The sequence below is a fragment of the Austrofundulus limnaeus genome, unplaced genomic scaffold, assembly GCF_001266775.1.
Source record: "Austrofundulus limnaeus strain Quisiro unplaced genomic scaffold, Austrofundulus_limnaeus-1.0 Scaffold317, whole genome shotgun sequence".
NCBI lineage: Eukaryota > Metazoa > Chordata > Actinopteri > Cyprinodontiformes > Rivulidae > Austrofundulus > Austrofundulus limnaeus.
The window spans coordinates 389,267-398,200 of NW_013952719.1; the positions used below are offsets into that span (position 1 = coordinate 389,267).

At 40.0% G+C, this 8,934-nt stretch overlaps 1 protein-coding gene across 1 annotated transcript in view; it reads right to left on the minus strand.

Annotated features, from left to right (window-relative positions):
- si:ch211-26b3.4 (connector enhancer of kinase suppressor of ras 2) overlaps positions 1-8,934 on the minus strand; it is a gene marked incomplete at its 5' end in the record, with an annotated part of 96,244 nt that overhangs the window by 42,604 nt on the left and 44,706 nt on the right. The window contains 1 exon segment of the mRNA XM_014022074.1: positions 195-322. Within this exon segment, the coding sequence (XP_013877528.1) occupies positions 195-322 (128 nt within the window).

Sequence of the window (8,934 nt, forward strand, 5' to 3'; positions counted from 1 at the left end):
TAATAATAATAATAATAATAATAATAATAATAAAACACAATGCTGATTTTGAGTGGGAGGGGTTCGATTTGATTTGAATTTAGATGTAGGGTAAAGGGTCCAGATTAGACCATTGAAATTATTTGAAAATGAATGAAAGTCAATGCAAAGTCCCCACGAGGACAGAAAAACCAACATGTGTGTGTATTTCTGACCTGGGGCTGTAGAGACCAGAAACAGGAGACAGGATGTAGACGTCCTGCATGCTTGGAGCATCCATTTTGGACATGCCCAGAGTTCCACCTGGTGTGGGGGACGTGCTGGTGGGACTGGTGGGAATTGGCTGGATTGGGGAAAGAAAAAAATTGAATAAAAGAGTTTATTATCTTTCTTTCATCTTTTTGTGTTTTTGCACGTGTCTGCACATGGTTTACCTGTTTGTTAGCAAAATATCTCATGAACCAAACACTGGTGTAGTAGTAACGAAATCATCTGCAGCACATACGTAGTTCAGGTGCTACTTATTGTGCAAAAACAATGCTTAACATTTTGGCCACAGCTGTCTGTCTGTTAATAAAATATCTCTGGATTGATTTGGCTGAAACTTTCATAAAACATTCATTTGATGCAAATCTGTAACTGCTTAACATTTAGAGTGAACCTAATCTAAGGTGGCCACCGTAGCTCATCAACATTAGCAAACACAAAAATGTCTTTAAAGTTCCTGTGACATCAAATTTTTGTAATAGATATGAATGCGTTTTTGGAAAGACAACACTGATAACATATTGCAAAATAAGTTTCACGCCATTGAGATGAACAGCTGTTGAGATAATTGCATGTGAAGAAACAGGAAGTGATGTCAAAGGGGAATGTCTGCATGTAAACAAAGCGATGCTACAATAAGTAGAGATGAATCTGATGTTTCTTTAGATTACATTGAGTCACTATCAGATTTGAAGAAGAGTTTAAATAGGATTGTTTCAATAAACAAAGACTAGAGTTTTTTTCTGAAAGAGTTCCCCTTTGATGTCACTTCCTGTTTCACTTTGATGAGCCAAATTCCAGAGAAAATATGCCAGTTATGAGACAAAATGGGCAAAATAATGTGTATTATGCTAATTTTCTTTAATATAAATATGTTTTCTTTGACTTTTTATATTTGAAAGATAAGCATGTCACAGGCACTTTAAGTCAGTTTTATTAGCAGTTACTGAGTCATCTTTTAACACATATTGTGACAGCTAAGAGATCACAAGAGATCACCAGAGGTCGTGCTATTGAGGAGTGCTAGGCCTTTAATTTACAGAGGACATTTATCCTTTCCAGAAAAACATACAAATATTATAGTTTCATGAAATAAAGAAACATTTTAATATTTAGTTTTGGGTGCTCCACCTTTTTGTGTACTTATGAGATGAGATTTGCTGCCTGTCCTGTGTTTAATCGCTTCACAATTCGGTCATTTTGTCTTTTCACTCAAACAAGGGTTTACCACGTCTGTTCCCATGACAACCTCTCTTCTCCCATGCTTGTTTCTTCCCTCTTCCCCTCATCCGTCCATCCATCCTCGGCTTCAGGAGATGCCGAGGATGAGGGAAAGTTACGCTTTGCCTCAAGGACACGTAGATATATTTGCCACCAGGTTCTTTGTGGGAACAGGATGCCTCGCTTCTGCTGTCGCAGAAACGAATTTCAAACGATTTTTATTTGTTGTCGTAGGGAACAGCTGGAGCAACAAACGCTCGGCTCGTTCTGTTGTTTTTCACCCGGAGAAGGAGGAGGCTTTTTGTTTTTCTGTATGTCTGAGGATCCTTTGCAATATTTCAGAGAAGATTTATGTACAGAAGGGATAAATGGAGCGACGGCGAGGCAGGCAGCGTTCTCATTAAGGATGCCCGGTGTCTCATCATTTCATCAGCAGCAGTGCATTAATCAAATTCATTTCATATTCCAAACTTTCCACTCTCGTCCCTTCCGTCCCCAGGCCCCATCTCTTTCTTTTTCCTCCTCTGAAGGATGCTTACAGTAAGACGGCTTCGGCATAAATAATGAAGATGAGATGGAAGGAGAGTGAAATGAGCAAAAAATAAAGATATAAAAAGGCACATGAAAACAACTGTGAGACAGAGAGAAGCTGAGGAGGGGAGGGGGGGGAATGAAGTGTAGAAGCTGGAGAAAACAGCAATTTAGTGATTACAGCCCACCACCGTGAGCACGTACAGAGAGTTAAAGGGGCCCAGGGCCAGAAGCAGAGACAGATGGGACGACCACAGCAGGTGAAACTCTAGTCTGCTCAAACAGCATTTAAACCATCCCAGTCCCCGCTGTGCCCACTGCAAACTAGCTCAGACCCCCCACCACCAAACCAACATTACCCAACACACACACACACACACACACACACCTTCTAATTCTTATTCTAATATTCTAACAAAACAGTATTATGTTTGAAGTCAAGACGATGAAATTTTTACTTTGTGAAAGATGCTGCCATGATGTCACTTCCCCAACAACGACCTTGGAATTGTTTGTTCCTCGTAGATAAATACGGTGTCTGTCACATACAGTGAACTGTAAATTTTTAAACACTTCAGCAATCACAAATCAGCATCCAGCAATAAAAATACTAATTCAAAAGTCAGCAAATACCCAATTGTGTATTTGTAAATAAACACTTTCATCACTCATCTGTTCAGTGAGTGAGGAGAATAAGTGAATAAGGAAAATATTTTCCTTTTGATGTGCAAAAAAATGACAAAAATGTCCATTACATAGTTTGGTTTACCTCTTAGTTTGGTAAAATTATGAGTGGATAAAGGCATATTGACCTCGGCCTTTCATTCAAAAGTTTTAAACTAAGATTATCTTTGTGGTGAGAAATACATGTTTAACTGTTTTGTTTGTGACAATAATGAGTTATCTTAAGATCTCTAATTAAATCTGTTTTATTATTTACCGTTATTTAACCAGGCAAGTCCTGTTGAGATCACAGGTCTCTTTTTTAAGGGAGGTCTGGGCCTGAAGGCAACCTATTGTACATGTTTTTGTGTTGTGGGAAAACCGGAGTACCCAGAGAAAACCCACACAAGCACGAGAAGAACATGCAAACYCTGCACAGAAAGACCCCCAGGTCCAAACCAGGGATCGGAACCTGGACCGTCTTGCTGTGAGGCATCGGTGCTAACCGCTGAGCCGTCATGCCGCTGTTAACGTTCGGCATAGGTGTTAGGGATGACGCTCAGCTACTACCATACCAGATTTTATCCTAATGTCTATAAAACTGACTGAGTAATAACAGGTTTGTGTTGGCTAAGGTCATCTAGCCTTGGCAGCCATGTTGAATTAAATTGACTGTGTGCCTTTAAGCAGTCAATTCAGCATTGGACAATAAGTCCCAGCCATGTTTTCAGATCCACCTCAGCTGTGGTTGTAGGCAGGTATTGTGCATAAGAGATTTTAATGGTTAACTTGAAAACTCTTTCCCGCAAACTCTTCCTGTAGAAAGGCACAAAACTTTTATTGTTTCAGGAGAGGAGTGCATACAGGTAGCCTGGCCCTTGCCTTCCTACGCAGTTCCGCTCAATTCTAGTTTCCCTTCACTGCTCCGTCTGGGATTTCTCCCCATAGACAAGGATTTCTTCAGGAGAATTTTCGTCCGGGCCAATCAGAGAACAGAAGGCGGAGTTTTGAACGTCAATTTTCTGCGCAGTGTCTGCTAGTTAGTTTAGCAATGGCAGTGGAGGAAGTGAATGAAGCCAGTCCGTGTTGAAAAGGCCTCCAAACTAAATGAAATTTATCTGACAAAGTCTGCAGCTCTCATTTACAGTTGTATTGTTCAGCTCGGTATTTATTTCCTCTCAGTAGGGTTGTTTGCGCACGCAATTTCCGGTTTTAGCTTAGCCTCTTTCACAGTGGAGCTGCGTACACATACAGTACATAGCAGACAAACGATCCAATCATTTTAGAATCGCTTCTCTATAGCCGGGAGTCCAGATCCTCGTACGAAGCAAAGCAAAGGACAAGGGTCTGGTTATAACAGGCTAGCATACAGACTGAGTCCAGACAAAAATGGCAGCCTATAATAGCCATAGCCGCCAGCTGACGATCYGCCCACAGAGTGAGGGACACACGAGGACACACTGCCTTGGAGACACTCATACATTTGAAAAGAACTGAACAGATATGATTAGAGCAGGGCTATTCAACTGGCGGCCCGCCAAAATGTGACCAAAATGTGGCCCGCCAATTGKTTCATTCATCTCTTAAGTCCAAACCTCTGGTTTTCTACTTAAACTACTATGAGTTCTTTTAGTTAAACATGTTTGGTATCTACAGAAACGTCAGGATCTTGGCTACAAACTGGTACAAACCATTTCAATGAACATCCAAGACAGTTAAAACTACAAGCAGCTGAAGATAAAACCATGAAAGTGAAAATAAAATTGGTTTAAAAATTTGGCAAGTCAGAGATGTCAAAATAATATATGTGTTAAATAATGTGTTATTTTTATTTTTGATATTGTTTTGTTATCTCTAATTTTATTACAAAAGGTTCTGTATGTTGTATTCATGATTAAATGCAGAAATGTCACTAATTCAAAGGTAACAGGTCTTTGTTATACTTAATTTATTTACATAATGACTTTAATTGCTGGATGTTCGGCCCCTGAGCTGCTGGTCTGCATTTACTGTGGCCCCTGAAGCAATTTAGTTGAATAGCCCTGGATTAGAGTGAGACTTGACAAAGTAGAAGGGGCTGAAGTTTCTGAGACATTCTCCAAAATGTCTTGAAATATTTGCAGTCATTGTCAATTTTGAATTCAGTGAAAATGAAGCTATTTTCTTGCGATTTTGAATCACCAGTTATGACATCTGGGAAACATGTGGTTTCCATGTTGACCATGTTTTGTTGTGTTTATTTCAACTGCTCCTTATTCTTCCGATTCTTCAGCGAGCGAACTCACTTGAAACATTTAGGGATTGTTTCACGCTGGATGCCTCTCCTAATTCAACCTGGGCTCAAACTTGCAGCCTCAGGATAACAAGACTGTGGCACTGACCACTGAGCTACTGCATCCGCTACATGTAATAACCATGTAGTAAACATGTGCAACCGAATTTTTGGGTTACGGTGTGCTTAAAGTACTAAAAACAAAAACCCATAAAACTGTCCTATAATAATTCCTGTAAAATTCTTGTAAATTTAAAACAACCTTGTAATTTTTCACACTTAATTTAATAGTCATTCTCCTCACAAGTGTTCTAACCAACTGTGAATTAAGTAACTATCTGATTAACTGAATTATTTGCTGTGTGACTGCCAAACTGCTGGAGTGTTAACATTAAGAAAGCAATTTGTTTTCTTTTTGTTTTTGTACAACAAAAKGAATAAAAAAAATAATAATAATCTTTTTTAAGGCACCTTTCAGGACACCCAAGGACACTTACAGCATTATATCATCATAGAAAAATTTGTGAAAATACAGAGACAAGCAGGCATGAGTTACAGAGCATTGTTTACAAATGAAGTTAAGATGGATAAATTAATCTAAAGAGAAGTGTTTTCAAAGCAGTCTTGAACACAGGAAGAGAGGTGGTGTTTCTTAGGTCAGGTGGTAGAGAGTTCCAGAGGAGAGGTGCGGAGCAGGTGAAGGCCCTGCWCCCCATGGTGGAGAGGCGGGCAGTGGGTACTTGGAGGTTTAGGGAAGAAGAGGATCTGAGAGAGCGGGAGGGGATGGGGATGTGTATGAGGTCGGACATGTAAGGAGGGGCAAGATGGTGGATAGCTTTAAACGTGAGAAGAAGAATTTTGAAGACGATGCGTAATTTGACCGGGAGCCAGTGGAGCTGCTGCAGGACAGGGGTGATGTAGTTATGGGAGGAGGTTTGGGTGATGACACGTGCAGCTGAGTTCTGGACCATCTGAAGCTTATGGAGGGATTTGTTGGGGAGGCCAAAGAGAAGAGAGTTACAGTAATCGAGAATGTATGAAGTACATCATGCTACTTTGTTAGGCAAACTGTTATTAAAACAGTCCGATGTATTCTGAGCTACAATAAAAACTGCAATATTGCTCAGATTTTGCAAACTACGTGGCATTAAAATGTTTTTAAGTAAACCAAAGGTTCTTCAGTTGTGCTTCAGTACAGCAGATAATAAATGCATTTGTGTCTGTTCCACTACAACACAGTTGTTAAAACAAAATTTATTTAAAAAATGTCAAGACTTCTCACACAAGACGACCTAAAAGATAAACCTCAAACTTTATCTCTAGTATATTTAGTTTTAAGTAATGCGAGCACCTAATATTAGGACAGTGATTGCACCACAGATGTTCATCATTTTAAATGTTTTAGTTCATTTCATTTGCTTCCACCCAACACTTTAAATAAATAAACGTGCTTTCATTTTTTAAAAGATGTCCTAGATGTTAAAACCCAGCTGGCTCAGCATGGAAACACTAACAAATGAGCTAAAAGAGTGAGCTGCAAATATAAAAAGGCAATAATCTGAAATGCATTCAGCACATGGTGCCTAAAATAGCAGGTGTTTACCAAATATGATGATTTATGATTGTGTGAGGGATTTGTAAAAGCTGGATCACAGACAATACATAATCGATTTAGTGAGCTGCGGTGTGCATGCTGATGAGGTATTTAATAAGACGTTAAATGTCTCTGTACATGTACAGTTTGTAGTGGCACAGCAGGCTTCCGTGCATTCAGTCTGCACTATCAAATTAATCCTGATTCTCCTGGTTAAAGTCACTGCAAGCATCACTCTGATTACAGTCAATCAAAAAAATTGCTTTTACTTCATTTTGTCTTCGACAAAACAGACACAAGTGTTAGCGCAAGAACTGCACGGTGAAAAGAGCAGGATTTATTTAGTGGGATGATAAAGACTGGTGCGAAAYGATGTGGAGCGATACTCCAGATCATTTGCAGAGATAAATTGTTTCTTCCTCGGATTTAAATTGAATCCGGCTGAACCTTCGCCACGTTTGTGTTTGATTTCCCAGACGTGCGAGTCGCTCTCCAAAACTGGGCTTAGTATACAAGAGCACATGTGTTTTTTGATGTGTTTGTTCTGGGGTGTGTGCATAGTACAGTAGAAACCCAAAGAAGCAAGCGAGCAGAGTGCAGTGACCTAGTTCCTGCATCGCTCAAAGGAGGACTGGAAAATGGACGGCATCATCGTGCTCGTTTGCAGGAAAATGCTTCAAAAACACAGATGGACAAGAATGAATGTTTAGCAATCTGCATAACAGCCATCGTATCACACGCGCGCGCTTACGCTCACAAACAAGCTGTTTAGCAAGACTTTTTGGATTCAGTGAATTATCTCCAGTATTTGCTGAGTAGTGGCTCTTGTTTCAGAGCCAGTGGAGCCGCCAGTGGTTGCTTATGAATAATTAAAGACTTGAGGCTTTCTGAGGGAACAAATCTAAAACGCTCTTTTCTTCCTTTCCTTCCCTACAGATACATCTGCTCTTTTGACGTTTCCATCATGCCCAATTGGTCAAGGAGGTATTCCCACAATCCCCTGCTATTAGAACTAGAACATTTCTGAAGAAATATTAAAGGGTGCTAATCCAGCTGCTGCCTGACGTCCAAACATCTATCAGCTTTCTTGTCTACAGCCCAGTAGTTTGGGGGCTTACTTTTGTATTAAAATGATCTAAAGCAAGAGTTTTATTTTGAAATAATTCGTGTGATTTACTTTGAAACTTGGAGGTTAGGGTACATAGGGTTTCATTTTTTTCTGTACCATTATGGAAACTATTGCAGAAAAGCACATTTTTTATCGAAATGTAGACAGAATGTCACATTAAGACTCAAACAGACATGTAAAACCACATGAAAAAGGAAACAGAGAGGATTCTAGGTGGAAGAACTAATTAAAAAAACTGCAAAAAATAGTAAAACATAAAAGCAGCTGCACAGTAAAGAGAGAGATCAAAGAGTACAAGAAAATGATTGGCCTGATGCAAAGTTAAAAATAGCAGCCATGGGACACAGAAGCCTCGTAAGACCATCGGCATGTCACAAAGCATCGAGGCAGTACCAGACGAGCCCTCATCTCACCCCTTTATCCGTTTCCGCACAACTTGTTCTCTCTGTGCAGCAAAATGGTAAAATCTTGAATATGACTGAAAAATTGTACCTATTTGCCCTGAAGTGAATGGTGTAAACACCAAGTCTGAGCTGCAAAGAATTATTTCACTCTTTACATCCAAGGTATACGAAAACTAAATCTCCCTTGAAAGGAGATGTTCTCTGGGGCCAGACATGAATGAGTCACAACCAGAGTATCAGTAAATGTGAATGTGAGTGGGGGAGCGGATAGACCCTCAGGTGACCTGGTGTTGCCCAGCAGTATACGCTGCCATTTCATCAGCCACATTTCTCTGTCTGAATCATTCACGCCAGAAGTGTTCAGATTCAACCAACACTGCTTTCTGTATGTAACTACTAAAAAAACAATAAGGTTTCCGGAGATCATTTATGTGTAAACAAAGTCAGTTTCGTTAACTGCCCTCCTGTTCATGTTGGTTTATTTTCAGTATACGTTTTATGTACTTCTTTGGAAAATACAGTTTTGTTTGTTGTTTTGGCCCTAGTTTGTTCTGAAACAATTGCTTCATTTTGTAAAATTTTTTTGTAAAAAAATTACACATAATTTCTGATTTGGGGAGCAAAATGAGACAACCTGCTTTTAAACGTTCGGTTCAGAGCACTTAAGGGCTCGACACACGGGAGGCGACGTCGCTCGCTCTCCATTCATTTCCTATGGAGCCTGTGCGGTGAGGCGACAATCGCTTGCCCTCCTCCAGCTAAGCGACCGGTGAAAATAGTGAAATTTCACGCTCGTACACGTAGACGTGCACACGCGAGCTTGCGACGCGACATATGAAAGTTGAAAAATGTTCAACTTTTGTCGCTGTAGCTT